Genomic DNA, 20,384 nt, shown 5'->3' on the forward strand with positions numbered 1-20,384 from the left:
CGTATCGCAATTTAAAATGCACCTTGCCGACCAGACCCCATTCTTTTAGGATCTAACTTTAATTGTATGACCAACATTGTGTAGATGTAATATATTGATTTTTCATGCTTGCTTACAGAGTGCACACAACCACTCTTACCTCTTCTCTCTGGCAAGTAAAATCTTTTAAATGCATTCCCCGGTACCTCTTCCATAACAGTATCTGTATATACTCAGAAAGGTTTTTGCCCAAAGGAGGAAATGAAATAGTGCCATAGATTCCATTGTGTAGTTTCAAAGCTTAAACTACAATTTCCTCCAAAGCATGAAATGGCCATTTGTAGAGCATAGGGCTCACACAGAGTACTACCACGGGGCAAATAAGAACAAAAGCATCAGTGTCAGTGATTCAAGAAATAACTCTGGAGCTCACAAGACATAGTTAGCGTGTCAAACTGATCCACACAAACATTTAACAAGGTATGTAGCATGCTCACATGTTAGTGTTTTCAAGTTTCAGTTATTATTGAATCTCAAATTTTAGGAAAATAAACAGCATAAACACACTCTAAATGCAAAACAACATTTTATTGCAGTACAGAGGTTATCTTTCTTCCGCTGCGCTCATTGCCTGCCAGGCACATGGACACACTGGGGACAGGCTGGCACCAGAATAGCATGAATGTGCATTTTGAAGTGATTGAAAAAGGTGATTATCAATGAGCCCACCCAGACTCAGGTATAGGCCACGAGCTTGTCCAGAGTTCAGTCTTCAGCCGTTTTAATTTAAAACATAAACAGAGGCCTACCCCAAGCAAAGAAAAGGCATGTTCTCAGATGACGCACGCAATGAGGACAAAGCAGAAAGTACCTGCACACAATACATTCGCATTGAAATCTAAATGGAATTTCTTTAAGACAATTGCATTCGTCTTTGTTTTGGGGGTCAATTTTTTTTTTGGCATCTCTCCCTGAACACAGTTTGTGTTTCCCCTAGACACATTGAAATTCAGAACCAGGCAAGAAAGAACACTTGGATGATTTAAGGCTTCTGCTTATCAAGTCGTTGTGAAATTCTAACACATGCAATTTAAGGCTTCTTCATATTAAGTCTTTGTGAAATTCTAACATGCAATATTTGGAATAACTGCCAAACACATTGGTTTTGTTTTGGAACTGGCAGCAAAAATTAAGGTGGCACTCCCTGAAACATTTCACATATTACAAATGGAGAAAGATCCATTCACCCAGTCATGTCTGAATTAATTTTTGGGAAATTTGAGGAAGGGCCTGCAATGACACTTTGCAATGATTGTGGTCACACCAGAACATTTGAATCCAGTCATTTAAAGCTTCTTCAGCTGTCTCAACCTTTCTTGAGATGCAAAATACGTGATTTAAAGATTGATATATATAAACCAAACTTCATTTACAGATTGGTCAAACACAGAAGAATGGAACCGCAATATTGATACAGTCCAAGTGACTAACAGCTCACTGGTTGGTGATTGTACGATAGCAGGTTTCAGTGAAGGACAACACAACTTGAACAAAGAGCAGGGAGCAAGAAATGGTAAAGAAAGTGCAAGAAGTTTGGGAGAACATATTTGACCATGGAAACAAAATTCCTGGTGTGTTTAAATGTACAGGTGAGTAGAAGCGTGAGGGAATGAGAGAAGATTAGCGGGGTATCAGACAAGGAGTGTATAGACACAAAACAGGGAGGAGTGCTATGTTCAGCTGATCAGTAGAACATCACACTAGATTTTCCTCCGGGTGGGTTAAGGACTCTGTTGTGAGAGCGAGGCCTGGGGCCAAGGTGAGGCTCATGTTTCTTCAGTGAAGTCTCATCATCAGGAGGTGAGGAAGAGGGTGAGGAAGTAGCGGGTTTGGGCTCGGGCACAGGAGAAGGAGCATGGGCAGGGGCAGGAGCAGACTCTTCTTTGGCTGGCACGGGAGCCGGGCGGACAACTTCTTCCTTCACCACCGGCTGGCTGACATTGGGCGCTTGAGGAGAGAATAACGCATTTTAACAGAAATAACAGACTAAATAGGAGCATTTAGTTCAACTTAGAAAACATTTAGGAAAGTAAGAAAGTGTAGAGTGGATGGATACACTTGTGTGGACTCCGTACCAGTCCCTATACTTAATAAACCCCTTTTCCTTTTTAATGAAAGCAATGAGAATCCACTATGTACACTACAGACCAGGTTTAGAATTATAGTTCACCTGTTGATGACTATTGCAACATGGATGTATCATAGTTTCCATATTAACTGTTGTTACAGATTTAGAGCAACATTTTTCCTTTTAAATAAACTCACCTGGTGTTTTAGGTTCCGGCCCCACACATAGATTGTCCTGTAAAGAAAGGACAACAAAGCCGTTTTATACAGGTTGTCTTACTCTGTTATCAGTGTGTGTGTGTGTGTGTGGGGGGGGGTTTAGTTAAGGCACACACAATATTCTGTGTAAAAGATGGAAACCATTACACATACAGCGAGTTAACTGACCATGTTGGCAGCTCCAAAAATTATGCATATACATTTTGTTTTCATCAACATAGGAAAAGTATTATTTCCCAGCATAGACTGTACTATTTGAAGATAATAAGAAAAGCTTATTTTTTACTTGCGCACAGTAAACGATAACTAACAATAACTTTATAACAGTCTAGGGTAAGACCCCATCATTACTTTGAACTTAATGACAGGGAGATTACCATAAATACAGTTGATAATGCAGAGACCCCCCCGTTTCTCGGCAGAGAGGCACTTCCAAATGAACCCCAGCTCAAAATATTCCACTCTTATCAACTACGAACCAATAATCAGTAAATTGACATAATAATAACAACTTGAGTTTATATAGCACCATTCAAGAGACCCTATGACACTGGGCTTTTTATGTCTTATGCAAACAGCTTTATAAAATACCATCACGTTTACAAAAAAGCTAATTAGCTGCTGTTGAAACTTGGTACCTCTGAGGGAATCTATTTTTGTCCCTTCTGAGGCTGTTGCAATGTTCGAGTTGCACAAACACTACAGAACCGTGCAGAGGATTGCTTGATACACACAACTGTGTCAAATGCTGCCCTGACACAGTTGCTTGTTAAGTATTAATTGGATAACTAGCAGGCCTTTGGACCCTGAGGGGAAGAAAACCATTATGTTTTATATTTGGGGTGAACTATTCTTTTAAAAAGTCACTAGCTGACGTGGATATCGTCAGGAGTCTGAGTAATCAAATAAAAAATAACTAAATAAACTAAAACAAAGGGGGGGAATAAAATGCAGATGCTTGGCCTACCACTGGCTTGTTTCTGTTTGGGCTTGACACATGTGCTCTGTCTTCAGCCCCGAATAGGATGCTAGTGGATCCCCCCGGTGGTTTGGGTCTCTGGGGTTGAGCACGGGGCTCAGCTTCCGCAAATATTCCGCTGCTCTTCCCACCTACACAAAGGATTACACAGATAGTGTTGAATTAGGTCATTTTCAGTCAGTAGACACACACGAATCAACAGGGTACTTCATTTGGAGGTCGATTACATTAAGACACAGGCCAGTGACTATACTGAAATCATCACATTACAGTATCTGCTTTCACACCCTGGACTTTGAGAGATGGTAAGACTGCCCTGCCTCAGCATATCCATTAGCCCTGACAGGCTGGTCTGACCTGGAGGATTGGAGCGCCTGGTTACGGTCTTGGTTTCCTCTGGTGGAGCAAACAATTTGGAGGCCATTTTATTAGGTCTTCTCGATGCTGCACCATCGTCTTCATAGCCCCCAAACAGGTTACTAGAGCCACCTCCAGGAGGCTGCAGAACCCTATGGGAGAGACAAAGCAATAAAGGACAACTTATAAAGGATGCTGTCACAGATCAATTACCATGTACCAGGGCTGGCCATAAAACAATATCAATAGTTACCGAAAGGTTTTCTGATAAAGACTTAAGATAAAGATGTATATATATTACATATGGATGAGAGTATAACACATTTCAGTCCAGCTGCTATTGAATTGTCCTACAACCTTCACTCAGTAGCAAAGAGAAGTGTTTTAACTATAAATAATGTGACAGTGATAATTATTAACTCTACATGCACATAGTTCTGTTGATCTGCAAATTTCTTCTTGTCTGCTATTACTTGTATGCTTATCTATGCAAATAAAACCGTGCACGGTCAAATTCCCAGTATGCATTGCAAATATTCACCAATGCCCATTTTATCTTGGTACAATTTTTAGCCACATCATCCAGGCCTGTCTTTCTACAGTGACTTGGCAGAAACAGCCCTTTCACAAAATACAGACTTCTCTTCATTTATTCATTCCATATACACACAATAAGAAAGTGACCTGTCATCATAGGTTGTGTTAACCCTTGTCAAACGTGACACAGGATACTACTTCATGTTATTATACACTCACACACACATAGGGGTCATGTACTAACAACGTGACTAGAACTGACTGACATCACAAACAGCAGATTCAGCCAAGCACCATGTTATTTGATTATAGAGCCGGGAGTGGCGCCATGTGTTAAGCTAAACTTCCTGACGTCGGTTTAGCAGCCACGACATACATACGTGTGTGTGTGTGTGTGTGGGATCTGACCCCATGACCAGACGCCTTCGAGTCCGCCACAGGGAACTTGACCACAACGGGGAACAATGTGGCGGACACACAAAGAGGAGCAGAGGCTGAAGAGGCTCCCGCACTTCCGCAGACAGACAGACAACGCCTGGTGTGCTAGCTTCGAAGCTACACGACCCAAGTTTAGCTAACATCGACAGAGACAACCCTCCCCGAAGCGAACGCACCCTCGGGGACTTAAAGTTCCTTAACGAGACTTCACGGAGATGCACGGGTTGTGTGATCAAACCCCGCGGAGACCTGTCAGGCGACGCTAACCTACATTCAGCCACTAGCTTCACGCAGCGGCTGGGAAATCGCCACATCTTCACCCGCACCGCCCGCCACCACCCGCAGCACGTATTCACCTCGAGCTCGGCTTGGAGCCGCTCTCCAGCCCCTGGAACACGTTGGTCGAAGTCATGGTTCTTCTTTTCTCTCTGTTTTCGGACAGTTTCAGTCAGTTTCTCCCTCCGAACACAACTTCGTCACTTTGCCAACTGGACGACCAGCGAAGTTCCTCCTGCAGCCGCCGCTCTGTGTAGTGAGGAATGTCTCCGCCCTCCCACACGCAGCCATATAAGTGAGGGGCGGGGTGCGCTCGATTCGAGGCACCCGGCATCCGTGAAAAGTTGCGACTACGTGACTGAGTGGGCCGCGTTCGAGTAATTACACTTTGCTTAGGAGCCTTCATGAGCCTTCATATCAGAGAGGAGTGACCCGGAAGTATTTCAGCAGCCGTCACAATGAGAGCTGTTACCATTCTTTAAAGGCCAAGGAAAGGAGCCCAATGCTTCCTAACTTATCTCCTTCAGCATAGGAAACATCGGACCAACCTTTATGTAAGGAAAGGTCAGGGTCAAGGAATAGTTGTTAGGAAAGGAGATTATGTGGACTTTCTGAACGCAGCCATGGAATATGCGATTTTGAGGTTTCAAAATACATATTTGAATACTTTATGAAATTAATTGGAATAGTACAACAGAGGAAACCAAAATAAAGCGTATTTACCCTTGAATTAAACTAATTTAGATAAAGCTACAATTGTTTTAAAATGTATTTAGATTAACCTAAATTTGTAAACAATTCATTTAGATTAAACTAAATTTGTAGCACGTGTCGTGGGTTTTCTGTTTAAGTTCCTTTCAAGCCTCGGTTACTTTCCCTCAGCACCTTATCACAAAGTCTGAAACTTAAACTCTGACTCCACTCATCCGGGTGATTATCGCCGTACGCCAAGCTTAGAAACCAAGCGCTCCCCCTTTGTACCGCCTGTTGATTCGCTCTCTAACATGTCAATCTCTGTATGGATGGGACTTGTTTCTATGATGTTAAAATAACTCCGTAGCAGTGATGTAATCTTTTTGATATAAAAGCTTGAGAACGGACCCGAAACTTTTATCTTTGGCGAATCCGTTCAATTAAAAAAAAATATATAACATCCGTAAACTCACACGACGTGACAGGAAGAAAACCGCAATTGGTTTCTCTGCTGGGCAAGATCCGCCGTTGATTGGTGGAGCCTGCTGTCAGTCAGGTCGCCTCGTGTATCCCTGGCCAATCGGGGGCTTTGTTTTCGAGTTGTGGTGGGCGTGCCATCGCGCATGGTCATTCAATCCGGGAACTGTCATCGGCGACGAGCTGCAGTGCCGCCGGGAGCTAGCGATGCTAGGCCGCGTACCGACTGGTAAAACCACCAACAGGCCTCTGCTTCAGGTAATTTACAGCCTTCTGACCAGGTCACACGTCGAACAAAGTGTTCAAGGCACCGCGTGTAAAGAGCCGTCACATTTCGAGCACTTTTCGTAACGGTGTGGGCTTGTTTGACAGCTCCGCCGCTAACGTTAGCTAGCCGACAACAGCAGCCATGCTAGTTCCCTCGGTGTGGCTGTATGGAAGGAGAGGACTCGTGCATTCATTTAATATACACGTCGTACGATATTAAACTTATCGATAGCTGTTAGTGTAAATATGTTATCACAGTTCACATCGTCACGTGAACCTTTCAGTGAAAGACCAGTGGGTAGAGAACCAACAAGCTACTGGAGCTGTAACATTGCACCCAGGATATGCAATGAAACCCCGTGGAACTTATCTTAGTGTGTTGCTGTAAGATTTTAGATCAAACTTATCAAATACCAAACGACATCTTCACTTTTGAATTTTCGCTAAATGTTGGTTTTAACCCGGCTGATACCCTCGCAGTAGTTTGAAGGTGGAAGACCCATATGAGCGCATGTAAACATAAACTAACTTTACCAGTGGTGTCGATGTCTCACGGTTGTTAGATCACTTATATATTTTGGAAATGTGTCTGAGAATTAACTTTGAGATGACAGCACTAGTAAAGGCTGTGAGTTAATATATACAGTGGGATGCTCTTAGTAAATCAGGGTTCAAGCTTCACTTGTGCACCTAACATGTCTTTGTGTAGCTTTGTGTAGCTGTCACACCACTGCACCGACCCACACCTGACTACTCAGAGATAAACAAATCAGTGGGTAACAGTGGATCAAACACACAATTACAAATTTGGGGACTCTTACACAACACTGATACAAATGTCATATACTGTTGTCTTGTTATGTGCAACAGACACACGCACAGCCTATGCTCCTGATGTATAATATTCCTTATGAGGCCAATAATAATGTGAGCAAAGATCCTGTTGTTTGGAGGATTTACTAACGCAGGGTGTATATGAAATAAATAGTTTTTGCAGACATAATTTCTCCAGGCGTTGGGTGACGTAGTAACAAGCAAAGTCCACTTGCACACTCGGGTGAATAGAAACCGTCTGTGCTTACCAATTCAAATGGGGCACAACTGACACGTTTAATGGCAAATGCATGTCGCGTGCACGCACTGACTGTCTCGTGTGTGTCTGTGCCCACTTGGTTTGTCCATCTTTGATTCTTGTTTGTAAAGAAGCATTTAGTTAAATGTGGATGCAGATAGAAAACAGTTGAACTGCGCAGAGAGTTCAGCTCAGTCGAAGCAGGAGCGAGGAGAGGGCAGAAAGCGGAGGGATCGGTGTCGCTTCTATTATGCTCGATTCGCTCAGTATTTGCCAACCTAGCCGATCGGATCCATGGTGAAGAGGAAGAAGACGTCGCCCGGCACCGAGGAATACGAGAATGGGTGAAATAATATTCGAAATTCACACTTTATTCAGAGGTCGAATGCACCGAGGTGCTCGCGTTGTCGTTTGTACAGGGCGCTAAACTGAAAAGCGCTCGCATTTGAATTTAGTTGAAATTCAACCCGAAATATTTCACATTCGAGCCGAGGGACACTCGGTAAACCACCGCCGTCACTTAGCGAACTGTTCTGGCTGGTGGATATAATTTATCTGGGCTCGGTAATTGCATATATTTGGTGTTGTTTTGTCGGGACTGGAGAGGGGATTTGAAACAAACAGCGGCGGCCATGTTGAGAGACAGTGAACGTCGTCTTTAGAAGTTAATTTTTCACGCCGCTTTGCTCCCAATGTGACCGAATGTGCCCGATTGTGTTTTGGCAGCATGACACCGGGCTCCAGGGAGGGGATCGGTGTCGATGGGCCGAGGAATCCGACCACGAAGCCCGACGGCTGCGACGAGGAGGAGAGCGGAGAGCAGGCGAGCGAGGAGCGCAGTACAAAGGGAGACGACGGAGTGGAAATTCTTAATCCATCAGCCACGGCGCTCAGCCCCGGTTCAGCCCCGGTGCTCCCCGGCTCTCCGCCGAACCGGACCGGGCTAGCCTCGAGCCCGCAGCCCCACACCTCCGCGGAGTCCGCAGCCCCGTGTCACGACCAGCATCATTTTCTCCGGTCGAGCGTTCGACCTCCGAGCAAGCGCATCCGGAAGGATTCCATCGGATCAGCCATCAATGGACACGGCGTGGCCAAGTCGAAAGGTACTGCAGGTGACCCAGGAACGTGTGTGTTTGTGTGTGTGTCTGTCTGTATGTGTGTGTGATGGGATTAACAACAGGGTCAACTATCCGTTTGGACTGTCAGTGTGTTTACATGTGTGAGAGTGTGTGGTAGCTGAAGTGATGCTGTTTGTGTTGCTGTCCCTCTGGGCCACTGCCTCTGGAGGTCTGATCTGTTCCAGCAACATCCCAGAACACATTTGTTTAAAATTAAAAAAGACAGAGTTACAGACATGATGTTGAATTACCATTCATATGTCACCTGACTCTTTTATTCAGTTTCTTGGAAAGTTTTCACTTTCCAGCTGAACTCACTGGGACTTTTATGACCATGATTATCAACAGACAGCGGGAGAAATAAATCTCAGGTTTAAGACTTCAGTTTTTTTCCTGCATGGAAATAAACACAGGACAGAAAGAAACCACATTATTATGACACAGTTCCTTACATATAATTGTATTTGTTCATAGATACTTTAAACAGTGCAGGTTTTTGTTATATCTGATATTGTTTAGAAGCAACTGAAGATGCTCTAGTGGTGCTTTCTCATTACAGCAAAAAAATCGGACACAAATTGAAATTTGTCTTTCCAACTTATCTCAGCCGATTCTGTGGTGACTCTTTGTGTGTGATTTCTGCAGAAGCCTTTAGAAGCTGTCATTGGTGAATTGACATTATAATAAAGAGGCTCTCAGGCTTTAGCAGTTCAGGATCACAAGAAGCCCAATGAGAAACACTAAACTGACAGGTGGCCCAATTCAGTGCTTCCATGTAAATGAGGGATCTTCCTGTCCTCCATACCCCGAGAAGAGTAACAGACAGGCGGGGCAGTGGGGTGGGGCAAGAGCGGTAATATCCTGTATGTAAGAAACTCACAGTAGCTGAGGTGGCTTCTGTTCCTTGACGAGCCTGTCGCTGAAACTCGCACCTGTTTCATTCTTTGCTGAAGGATTTCCTTCTAAATTTTCATACAAAATTATTTTTGAAATGACGCCTGACTTTGTTGGGGTCGTATGATTAGCCTGCTCTACATTGTATTTATAGAAAATGTGTTTTATACATGAATCAGACTTAAATCTGACAGATGTAATTGTTTCACTCTGTAAATTTAGATTTCTATAGTGACCTACTTGTTTCAATATGTGCATCTATTTTGAAGAGGACACATCGAGGTTAGTCTCTGTGAGCCACACACATGTTTGCATTCATAGGTGAGTCCTCTTTTTAGCTGAAAATATAGCTGCCTTCACGTACAAACAAACAGTCTTAGTGTTTGTGTTGGTGCCTCCTGGCATTGTGTTGTGTGCTGGGGTAAACTTGGCCATTGCAGCCCACCACGAGTTGGTTTTGGACCTGTGTACTGTAGATCTGCCCGTATGGACTGATTGCTTTTCCTGCCTCCTTGCCAAAACTGAACCACAGCAGGGGGGGTGGGCTCTGCAGGTTGTGCATTGTAATGCCAGTGGGTGGCTTTGTGTGCACGTGTCCTACCTCTTCCAAGCCGCACAGCTCAGAACTACAATGTATTTTATTTTCCTCGCAGCAGCCAGGTTGGTCAACCAAAAACATTTGGCTGAATCTTTGAATGTGAATTTTTTTGACCCTATAAATGTTTCATTACTGATTGGTTTGTGCACTCCTTGACTCTGTGCAACTCAGGCGCAGAGAATGGCTCGTCCTCCCAGGGTGCAGTGGGGCAGTCGGGGCCGATGGCCAGCTCCACAGGAGGAGTGTCCAAGGCCTCCAAGGGCCAAGGGTCTGCTGAGAAAGAGGAGCAAGCTGGCAACCAGAAAAGGGCCCGTCGGCAGTGGGAGTCTTGGAGCGCTGAAGACAAGAACAGCTTTTTTGAAGGGCTCTATGATGTAAAGCGTGAAAATCAATTTGTTATTACCACATAGCTTTTAGGCTCAATTGTGAGATTTTAACATTTCAAATGATGTAAACATCACTGCCCACATATTTCCGTGTCCTTTATGTTGGCATGGTTGCTAAACAATACACCCACTAGAGGGCAGCACAGAGTGGAGAGTTTCTTACAACAACAAACATGTTAATGGTGGAGGAGGTTGCGATAATGTACCAATTAAGACAGCAGCAAAAGCGTCTTTTTGTCCCTGTGCCCAGACGAAGCAACATCATCAGCTTGTAGTTTCTTACAAACTCCACAACAAGTTCTGCACTTTCTCTTTCTCGTCTAGCTTGAAGTAATGGCGCCATGATTTCCAGTGGTACCATTTAGTCTCCTCCATATCTGTATGCTTTCAGAATATGTGCACACTCTGTTTCTGTATCTGTATCTAACGTTGAGTACGAATTAGTATTTACACTTTATACGACACAACCTGCCATTTGTCTTATCTTTATGTTATGCATCACAGGACACATGAAATCAAGATAAAAACCCAATTTCATCTACTCTCCTTCCATCTGCTTCTCTCTAGCATGGTAAGGACTTTGAGGCAATCCAGAACAACATTGCAATGAAGTACAAGAAGAGAGGGAAGCCAGCTAACATGGTGAAGAACAAGGAGCAAGTCCGCCACTTTTACTACCGCACCTGGCACAAGATCTCCAAACACATCGACTTTGCCAACGGTGAGTTGCCCATAATCTCTGTCACCCCAACACAGCTGGAGGGTTGGAGCACCACGGCCTAATAGTTCAATCTAATCCCTCATTTCAGAGATCTTAATTTGTTCATGTTGAATCGAGGCTGGTTTGGTTTTTAACGGTGCTGCCATGGAGAAAAACTATGATATCAATTTAATAATCCTTACTCTTAATGTTTATGTCGCCCCTTGTTAGACAGCTTGACTGACAGTCCAAAAACATGCGTGAAAGAATCTCACCAGACGAGCTTTACCCTCACTCTCCTACAAAAAGCTCTGTGTCACTGCCGTGTTATCTTAACGTAGTGTTGTGACTTGTCCCTCCTCTCCTTCTCAGTGTACTCCCGAGTGCTGAAGAAATCCTCCCAGGAACTTTATGGTCTCATCTGCTACGCTGAGCTGCGCAAAAAAGTTGGGGGATGTAAGTGAAGGCTGTGCACACACACGTACGAAGACATGTCTCTGTGGAAGTTGTTTTCATGCTGTTAGATTGTGACACATGGGACGTGATTAAATGCTGCATGTCATGGGGGACAGCTGCTCCTTCTGTAAGACGGCATAAATGACTCTCTGGCTTTATGTTTGTCTTTGACAGTAATGGACGATAAGAACGTGGCAAAGCTGAATGAACTCATCCAGCAAGGGTAAGTCTGTCGTTAAAGTGATAAAATGCTCAGCCCCCTGTCACTATGCAGTTTTAGATTTTTAGCAAGAACAAAAACCCTGATATGCTTTCACCCCTGTATAAGAAATAAACTCAGTTTGACCTCGAGATGACAAATACCAAATACAAGATGAGCAGCAGGAACACATCCCACATAGGCCACTTATATCACTTGGAGGGATTGTATAGGATATCAAAATGTGTCATATCTTGTTCAGACCTGGCATCAAGGTGATCGACTCACAAGTGGTCAGCGCTAAGTACAAGTCTGAACGTACTTAAATGCATCTTCATTTAGATCGCATCCCTCAGACCACATTCAAAGGTGGTCTGGGATGCATGTTGCCACATTCTTTCTGCTGTGTCAACACAATTACATCCTGGGCCAAATATGACTTCAACTGACTTCCTCTGACCCGCCACAGTTTCAAAATGAATCAAACGTAAAACGTTAATACCAGGGCTGAACAGGGGCCTTTCATACTGCACGGCTGCTGTATTGTAAAGGGTTCAGCTAACTTTGTACATGTCTATGTTAAATCTGAATTGCCAGCATGTGCCTCCTCCTCTCCACTCAAAATTGCAACCTGATCCCAAAATGTTTTCCTTGAAGATTTCTCTGCTGTTCTGCTTGTTTGACCAGGGCTACCACCGTACGCTCCAAAGGGAGGAACCTGCGAATTAAAGCACCCATGTGCCGTGCACTGAAGAAACTCTGCGACCCCGACGGTGAGACACTCCACAACGCACTGCACATGCAGAGTAAACAAACATCGGTGCTGAAAATACAAACTGTGACGATGGCGAGGCACAGCGATTTGTGGGGGCGGGCTTTTTTCCTGGCAATAACAATAACAGTGTGGGCTAGTGGCGTTTCCATGGTGACTCTGTGGGAGCTATGTGAGGAGGAGGAGGAACAGGAGGGAGGTGATGGAGATGACTGGTCCGGCAGGCTGCTGCCATCGACCCCTCGGTTCAACATCATCCACATTTATAGAAATAAATGAATCTCGCCGCTTGTATCTACCATTTCTCTTAAAGTCTGTCTTTTCATAGCTGTATCAGTGCTTTGCAAAGTTTCTTGGCAAACCAGCCTCATTCTGGTTGGTTCATTTCCTGTATTGCTCTAGTTACACTCTTTTCATTGCCTGCTAATCCGTTGGGCATGAACGTTTGCAAGATAAAATACGTATAACGGTAGTTTCCTGTTCAAGTGTTGTCATTGTGAATTTTGAGGTTTACCTGTTGTACATTTGTGACTGCTGGTTTTTCGAAATTTATTACCATCACATAATCCCACCGGCTGGACACTTTCTCTCTCTAAAAACACCTGTCCCAGAAAAGCGCTTTGTTGTGTCTCAGTCAGTCTCACTATGTCTCTGTGTCCGTGCAGGAGTGAGTGACGAAGAGGACCAGAAGCCAGTGCGTCTACCCCTGAAGGTGGCAGTAGAGCTCCAACCACGCAGTAACCACTCCTGGGCCCGCGTTCAGAATCTAGCCCACAACCCTCGCCTCAGGTCAGTCAGGCTTCAGCTGATGCCCGGGAGGATTCAAAACATGTCTCCCAGACTTCGTTTTTATAAGTCAATTATTTAGCATCAGACCTAGAATTACTTGATATGTTAGGACCATAAAACTAAGGTTAGCCAGTGCAGTGCTGCTCTGTCTTTCCACAGCAGCTGTCAACAAACTGTTTTGTCTTTTCTCCCCCAGGATGGTGGTGGAGCTCCACAGGAAAGTTTCCAGTCTCATTGACTATCTGAAACAGAAGTGGGCGCACCAGGACCAGCGGATCGTATCCTTTTAACAATTTGTTAGAATCATCTTTATGTGTGTGAGTTTGAGCTGGGTATTGCAATTCATCCCTGCACAGCTGGGGAGGACAAACCTGTGTGAACTGAGTCCTTAACACTGATGTTTCAGCTCAAGAGTCTCATGGAGAGAGAGACGTTGGAGGGCAGCCAGTCCAGCACAACGTCTCCTAGTAAATCACAGCCTGAGGAACTTTTTCTTCTCCCCGCGGAGACCAGCACCCTGACCATGATGCCTGGTGTGGCACGTGTGGTTCACTCCAAGGCCTCCTGCACCGTACACTGGCTGGAGAGTGGCAAGAACCGCCCTAATTCCAAGGAATTACCAACTGCTCAGATCCTAGGCATCCACACTGCTCCACCACCTCGGACTGGCACCAAATTTGGACGGGGAAGTGGTTCCATTGCTGCCACTGCCTCTGGTGCTGGTGCCTCAGTGACTGTACTGGGCGATTCTCGTCGGACTGAGCCCCTTAACCCTGAACCTTCACCAGACAATTCTGCAAAGGTAGAGGAGAAGAGACCTCTGTCTGTTTCTGAAACTGCTTCCTCTCAACCGACTGTGGCTCCCAGGGAAGAGGACACTGGGCTGGGGCTCTCTGAGGGGGGGCAGACCTGTGCTAGTGTGGAGGCCGATGGTGGATTAGCAATGATCACGGAGAAGCTGTGTAGTGTTGTAGAGAGCTCATCTGAGCATTGCAAGGAGGAGCAGATCACCAGTGCTCCTTCCCCTGAGGCAAACCAGTCTCCTCTAGCCAAAAGTCCGATGACTGGCTCAGAGGAAGGAGTGTTGCAGGGCTCTGCACCAGCAGCCAAAGAGCGGACCATTGAGCAGATCAGAGAGGAAGGCTGGAGTGCCCGTGACGCAGAGAACGTCACCCTGGCTGAGCTCTACTTGATGTTTGGAAAACCTGGCAAGCTGCAGCTTGAATACGACTGGCAGCCTGTGGCAGCTCCTTCTAACAGCCAGGAAAATGGACAAGCTTTGGCTCAGGCCAAGCCCAACAAGACAAACCGTGTTTTGCGCTGCCTGCTCAAACTGGTTACCACTGAGGTCAATCCTAAACCTTTGGTAGGGATCGTTTTTACTTCTCTCAGTGTTGTTGCTGGTTGCCAGATGCTTTTAAAAATATATTTGTTGACAAAATGTTTGAATGTCATGGTTTAGTTTTTGGAAAACTTAAATTGATCAAACAAGGACCCATGGTTGGAGACTTAAAGTGGTTCTCATGTGCTACATGCATTTTCCATGTTTACAAAATTGCATTGCTAAGAGAACTATTACAACAGATCTTACATGGAGAGATAACGGTTAGTGTGGTGCAGTGTTGGTGATTGTAGGACTGGGAACAGGCTGTACCCTGTGCCACCTTCAAATTGTAGTGAAATCTTTATTTAGAACTGTACATTATGAACAGATGTTGTCATTATTGTGTCCTCTCCTCTAGGCACCGGAGCTGTGCTCCACTGCCACATCACCGCTCAAGACCCTCCAGGAGGAGCAGAACCAGGCCCTCACTCCTCCAGGAAAGGGGCTCGCAACAGGTGTGCGCAGCCCCAGCTGTGGCCGGCAGCAGGCGTCTGTCCGAGGGGCCCGGTTAAACCCGGCAAATGCTGGAACCTCAGGTATTTGTAGGTCTCTCTTCCTATACTCCTAAGCCATTACTACAGGCATTAAATATAAATTCATCTTCAGTGTAGTTTATCCAATTGTATTTGTAAACCTTAGAACAGACGAGCATGCATCACAGTTTCTCTGTCCCTTAGATAAGATCCTATGCAAGTATGTTTTTTTTCCTGATGAATAGTTTTTTGGATGATGCTGTTGTTTGTTTGATGATGAGAAATAACTATGCAGTGCAAATGCTTCCTGGTTCATAGGAAATTGGATATTTCAAGTACTTTTCGCACCATATTCTCCCAGAAGCTGTTCAGTGGGTTCAGAAGTTATTCTCAGGAAACGCTCCTCCCCCTCACTTAACAAGTCCTTCTTGTTTCTCCCCTCTCCAGGCGGACGGAGCCTTCCCCGCTCTCTGCTGGGGTCGACAGCCGGCTGCGACTCTGAGGGGGGCGTGTTTGCGGTTCCCACCACGCTGCCCCCCAACAGCTCGCGCCACAACCGAATGTTCTCCCCCAACAAGGAAGCAGAACTAGCCTTTAGACAGCAGCTGGACTCTATCAATGTAAGACATGGCAAAGCATCATTAAACTGGTACATTGTCCACAGTTATCTATGCCCAAATATTAATAGACCCTTTGTTCCCTCGCAGATGCAGTCAGATCTTTTCCTTTCCAGACAGAGAAAACCTCGGAACAGGCAACTCCGCAAACCCCTCGTAGTTCAGGTAAGAGAAGAAGGTGTTTCATTAGAATATGCAGTTGTATTGACTCTCTATTGGTTTGTACTCTTATTGTCTGTTTGTACTCTACATGTTGCTGTCTTACATTGGGCTAAAAGTCTGTTTCTGTCTCGTACACAGCGCACACTGCTGCCTCGAACTACAGGGGACACTCCTCAGCACGTCTGCTCCTTCTCCATCCTCTCCAACTCCTCTGCGACAGGTACGCTTCCTCACGTCAGGACAGAATAATGACACAACATGTTGTCAGCAGAGGATGGGAAGTTAAAAAATTTCCATTTGCTGTCTCACTTCCTGTTTCTTCCCTCAGGAACTGGATCTTTCCGGCCAATCCATGCTCGCCTTGCTCCTACCCCCCGCCCTCCTGTTTCCAAAGTCTCCCCCAGCTCTGCAGCAGCCAGCCAACTCTCCAGTATGTATATTCTGTTACCTGTACATGTTTTATTGACATTTTGTTAAATTCTAGATGGAACATCATGCTTTTGTTCCTTGAATGCGAGAAACTGCTCCCTGATGCGCTTGGTTTTTATGTAAAATGAATTCCTAGTTTGAATGTATGTGAGAAATGATTGGCCTCTTTTCTCCCACATGATCTCCAGCAGTCGCTTTGATTTTGAACAAATAATCCATTGTGGAGAGCTCAATGAACAAAAGAACGTTCTTCTGCTCTCTGAATGAAACGACTTTTTCCACTACACCAGCTTTAAATTCTTAAATTTAAACTGTTGTTGAGTTTGATTCCTGAAATGTTAAGTTGCACACTAGTGTCCACTGTGGTTAGTAATTGTGCAGATGTGACAAATCCTCTTTGTTATCCTAACTGTTTTTTATTCTTACAGGTGCCATCGACCTGGCAGCCAAGTCTGCAGGCATCATCCCCGGCAGCCCCTGTCGGAATCTGGATTCTCCCACTCTCGACAACGGCACTTTGCTCTCCAGCGAACCCATTACAGAGGCTGAACCAGACTCTCAGCTCCTCCAGGAAAACGTCCCAGAGGTCAGCACCCACACACACACGCTCCGAACTCTATTTATTTATGATTAGTCCCTTTTTTGTCGTTGGAATGATAACAGAGCTGGATCACTCCTCTCACTAGTGAATTAATCTTATCATCTGTACAGTATTGTCCAAGTTTCTCCCCCTTTTTCAGTTGTTGAACTTGTTCTTTCAGCAGAATGGTTTGCATCCACCATCTCCTGGAGCGACTGGTGGGGGAGACTCGCTCCTCTCTCCACCCAGTGTCGCCTCGCTCCTGGACATCTCGCTGCCTGGGCCCCCCGAAGAGGCTCTGGCCCCCGGAGGCCCTCAAACGCACATCAGTGACTCCATCATCGAGCTCGCCATCAACTCTGGTCACTACGGTGGTACGTGCCTGTTTCCAAACTTCATCAACATTTAATTAGGATGTGTGGATGTTGTGTCTTGTGCAAAGATTTTTGTTGAACAGGAAAAAGGTTTTGTAAATCCGACCGCAAAATTTTATTTGTCTTTTCATTAGAGATTTTAAATTATGTGAAGGAATCTGTCGACAATTAAGCTTCTGACCCGTCAGGATTAGAGACACTCTGTGTGTGTCTGTGAGTGTGTGTTTGTAAGCTAATATGGCTGTTGTGGTGCAGGTGAGGAGGCGACTCTCTCTCCAGCCAAGCTGAGCAGCAACGACGGCTCCAAACTTTTGGCCTCTTCTCCCTCAGTCAGCCCGTCCCGAGGCTGGATCCCATCCCCCAGCCACGACCCCCAGTGGTACCCCAGCGACTCCTCTGACTCCGCACTGGGATGCCTCCTCTGTAAGTGTTTTTCTCCCCTACAGAACCATCAAACAGATATTACTATAGATAGCTATCATTTTACAAATCGTAGCTCTGCTCTAATTCTGTTTTGAATTAGTTGTTTGAAACGAGTTGAGGTTTCAAACAATGTAACCGTCACTGCTCACATACTTCCACGTGTCATGGATGTTGCCATTGTTTGACATGTACTTCATGTTCATCCAGCCAGTATGGTGTCGCCTGATAAAGGGAGGCGGACCACGCTCACCCCCTCCGGCCCCTCCAGTGGCACAGCTTTGCTTGGTCCAAGCCTCCTGGACTGCAACTCCCATGATTCCTTTCAGTCCCGGGGTCTTCCTGACGTGGCAGAGGTGAGTTCAGGCCTTTGACCATCAGGGATATGTGAGGATGAGGGAATTTCTATCTTTGTTTTATTCTTTTGAATTTTACACTCAAATTAGCCTTATATGCAGTTTTACCTCTATCTCAAATTCCCCGTGGAGTCCATCTTCAAATGCTCTTTGGTTGTTTGCAGATGGACTCTCAGCTTGCTTGTATGATGAGTGAAAGCAGCGTGGACTACATCGCCCGCTTCAGTGACCTGGCTCAGGAGCTGGCTGTGACCGAGCGCTCCATCCCGCCGCCCTGAGGAGGAGAGGAGCACCACACCACGGCCATCTGGAGGACAAGTCCCAGAGTGGCCCAGGAACGGGTCTCTCCCCGATGGCAAGACTGTTGTTTCCTCTCTTGCTTCTACATTGTGGAAAAGGCAGTTGTGGAGAAAAAGCCCAGCCCCTAAAGCCATCCCTGCCCCGTTTGTTTAAGTGCAATAATGACAGTGAACCTTGACCATTGTTCAAAGTAAAAAAAAAAAAAATGCATTGGTTTCACTGGACTGTTCTTTAAGGTGAAACGCCCTTTAAAAAACAAACACTTAAGAAAAAACGAAAAAAACGCGTTTACAAAACACAACCTCATGTACAGGAAGATACAATGCCATATCTGAACAAAATATTTCCACTGATCTTACGTCTGCTCATGATCTTTGAGTGTGTGCAAGCGTTTGTGTGTGTGTGTGTGTGTGTGTGCTTCTGTCATCTTTTCTCTCAGTTCGACCTCCAAAATGTGTAAATCCTCCATAATGTGCAGTTGAGGTCCCAGTCGGTGGCAAACAGCTGCCGGAAGGCGATCTTTTTTGGGGGGAAAGTGGAGCATGAAGACGTAAATTCCTTTGCTCCTGCCCTACATTCTACATGCTCTTCATCTCAGTCAGTTCAGGTATCATTGGTTACATTGGAGGAGCAGAGCCTGCTGTGTTTGTTTGGAGTCAGTTTTTTTTTTTTTTATTTCAGCCACGTGCAAAATGGCAGCTTCTGTCGCTTGGATACATTTTTTTGGCAGCACTAAAGATTTGATCGTCTGCAGCTGCTTCCTTGAATTTCTTTATCTGAATTTCCAGTGGAGTTTAAAACATCATTGTCCGATGCTGCCATAACATTTTCATAGATTTTAACGTGTTTCCAGATTATAATGAAGACAACAGACTTTAGGTTTGTTTGTTGTTCGCTAAGGTCGCTAAGAAATAACATTTTTCAGATATTTAACTTGCAGCTGCGGTGTCTCAGTTTTACATATTGATATACTCAGACATTGTAGTTTGAATAACATGGCGTTTGGACTCAGCTACAGATTAAGTAACATTGCTCATTTTACTATTTTGCAGTCATAAAATGAGCAACTGTAATTTTCACTTTTAGATATTTGTTTTAAATTGAATTGCATTCATTTTAAATTTCAAATGTCTGACTGACTTTTCAGTTAATATCACACTCCAGTTGAAATAATTAGTATATTACGAAATCAAACACTGAGGCTGTAGTGGACACTCTGCTTATACTAAGTTTTAAAGTCACTCTTGACTTTACATTGTCCATCGATGAGTGTTGATACTGGGCCATCGTCGCTCTCACCTCAGGCCGCTCTGAACCTGATGCTCTTTTTTTTGGGGGTGTTTTACTCCGTTGATGTAGTTTCTCTGTTGTTCACAGGGACTACAACATGTACCACGTTAACTCCAGACTCTGAATTTCAATTACCAGCATCATCGATATGCAGTATTGATAACATATTGCCTCATCAACAGGTTTTAACTTCGTCTCTGTTCGTGTGAATTGTTGGGAGAATTCTGGTCATTCCACAAATGGGATTTAAAAAAGAATGTTGGTCTCCTTCAAGCTCCCTCCACGGTTTTGACCCTTCACTTTAAAACCTGTCGTGGCGCTGATTTGTTAGAGACGTTTGAAAAAGGTTTCATCTCCTCACACCAGAAAAGAAACGAAGATGTTCTTCATGAAGAAATAAACAGCAGGTTTTGTCTTTGAATCTGGCTTTTTTCTTGGTTTTTGTTTTGTTCAAGGATTTATTTGTACAAATGGCAATTCCAGTATTGACTGCGCTTTTGTAACATATTGTAAATTGTTATTTGGACTATTTATTGGAAACATTTCTGAAAAAATGTTTTCTCTTTAACTTAATAAGACGACGTCTAAAAAGGAAAAAACCTGTTGTTTAAAATGTTCCGTTTGTAAAAGGTGTTTTTATTCTCTGTATAAAGATAGTTATAAAAA

At 44.7% G+C, this 20,384-nt stretch overlaps 2 protein-coding genes across 4 annotated transcripts; one reads left to right on the forward strand and one right to left on the reverse strand.

Annotated features, from left to right (window-relative positions):
- Positions 1-546: 546 nt before the first annotated feature.
- On the reverse strand, positions 547-5,187 carry jpt2 (Jupiter microtubule associated homolog 2). Its single transcript, XM_062408613.1, has 5 exons — positions 4,993-5,187; positions 3,662-3,813; positions 3,293-3,435; positions 2,305-2,341; positions 547-1,986 (listed from the first exon to the last, which is right to left on the reverse strand). The coding sequence occupies exons 1-5, from the start codon at positions 5,046-5,048 to the stop codon at positions 1,724-1,726; spliced, it is 651 nt and encodes a 216-aa protein (XP_062264597.1). The 5' UTR covers positions 5,049-5,187; the 3' UTR covers positions 547-1,723.
- Positions 5,188-6,248: 1,061 nt separating this feature from the next.
- cramp1 (cramped chromatin regulator homolog 1) lies at positions 6,249-20,384 on the forward strand. Of its 3 annotated transcripts, none has more exons than XM_062407508.1 (20): positions 6,249-6,340; positions 8,148-8,524; positions 10,203-10,405; positions 10,985-11,138; positions 11,490-11,573; positions 11,748-11,796; positions 12,460-12,545; positions 13,210-13,333; positions 13,530-13,611; positions 13,740-14,699; positions 15,076-15,253; positions 15,638-15,810; positions 15,898-15,972; positions 16,108-16,189; positions 16,298-16,399; positions 16,827-16,984; positions 17,160-17,352; positions 17,608-17,775; positions 17,983-18,128; positions 18,293-20,384. In XM_062407508.1, the coding sequence occupies exons 2-20, from the start codon at positions 8,149-8,151 to the stop codon at positions 18,404-18,406; spliced, it is 3,507 nt and encodes a 1,168-aa protein (XP_062263492.1). In that variant the 5' UTR covers positions 6,249-6,340; position 8,148; the 3' UTR covers positions 18,407-20,384. The 3 variants fall into 3 exon arrangements, with proteins under 3 accessions (XP_062263492.1, XP_062263490.1, XP_062263491.1); XM_062407506.1 differs by lacking the exon at positions 6,249-6,340 and adding an exon at positions 7,435-7,765; XM_062407507.1 differs by lacking the exon at positions 6,249-6,340 and adding an exon at positions 7,436-7,765 and having other exon boundaries at positions 17,163-17,352.

This window comes from Platichthys flesus, chromosome 16 (assembly GCF_949316205.1).
Source record: "Platichthys flesus chromosome 16, fPlaFle2.1, whole genome shotgun sequence".
NCBI classification, from domain to species: domain Eukaryota; kingdom Metazoa; phylum Chordata; class Actinopteri; order Pleuronectiformes; family Pleuronectidae; genus Platichthys; species Platichthys flesus.

Coding starts and splice junctions, on each gene's coding strand:
- jpt2 (XM_062408613.1), bottom strand. CDS start 5,048: ATGACTTCGACCAACGTGTTCCAGGGGCTGGAGAGCGGCTCCAAGCCG. Junction 3,436..3,661: donor CAGGCGCTCCAATCCTCCAG/GTCAGACCAGCC, acceptor TCCTTTGTGTAG/GTGGGAAGAGCAGCGGAATA. Junction 1,987..2,304: donor GCCGGAACCTAAAACACCAG/GTGAGTTTATTT, acceptor TCTCTCCTCAAG/CGCCCAATGTCAGCCAGCCG.
- cramp1 (XM_062407506.1), top strand. CDS start 7,716: ATGGTGAAGAGGAAGAAGACGTCGCCCGGCACCGAGGAATACGAGAAT. Junction 11,574..11,747: donor GCGCAAAAAAGTTGGGGGAT/GTAAGTGAAGGC, acceptor TGTCTTTGACAG/TAATGGACGATAAGAACGTG. Junction 12,546..13,209: donor GAAACTCTGCGACCCCGACG/GTGAGACACTCC, acceptor GTGTCCGTGCAG/GAGTGAGTGACGAAGAGGAC.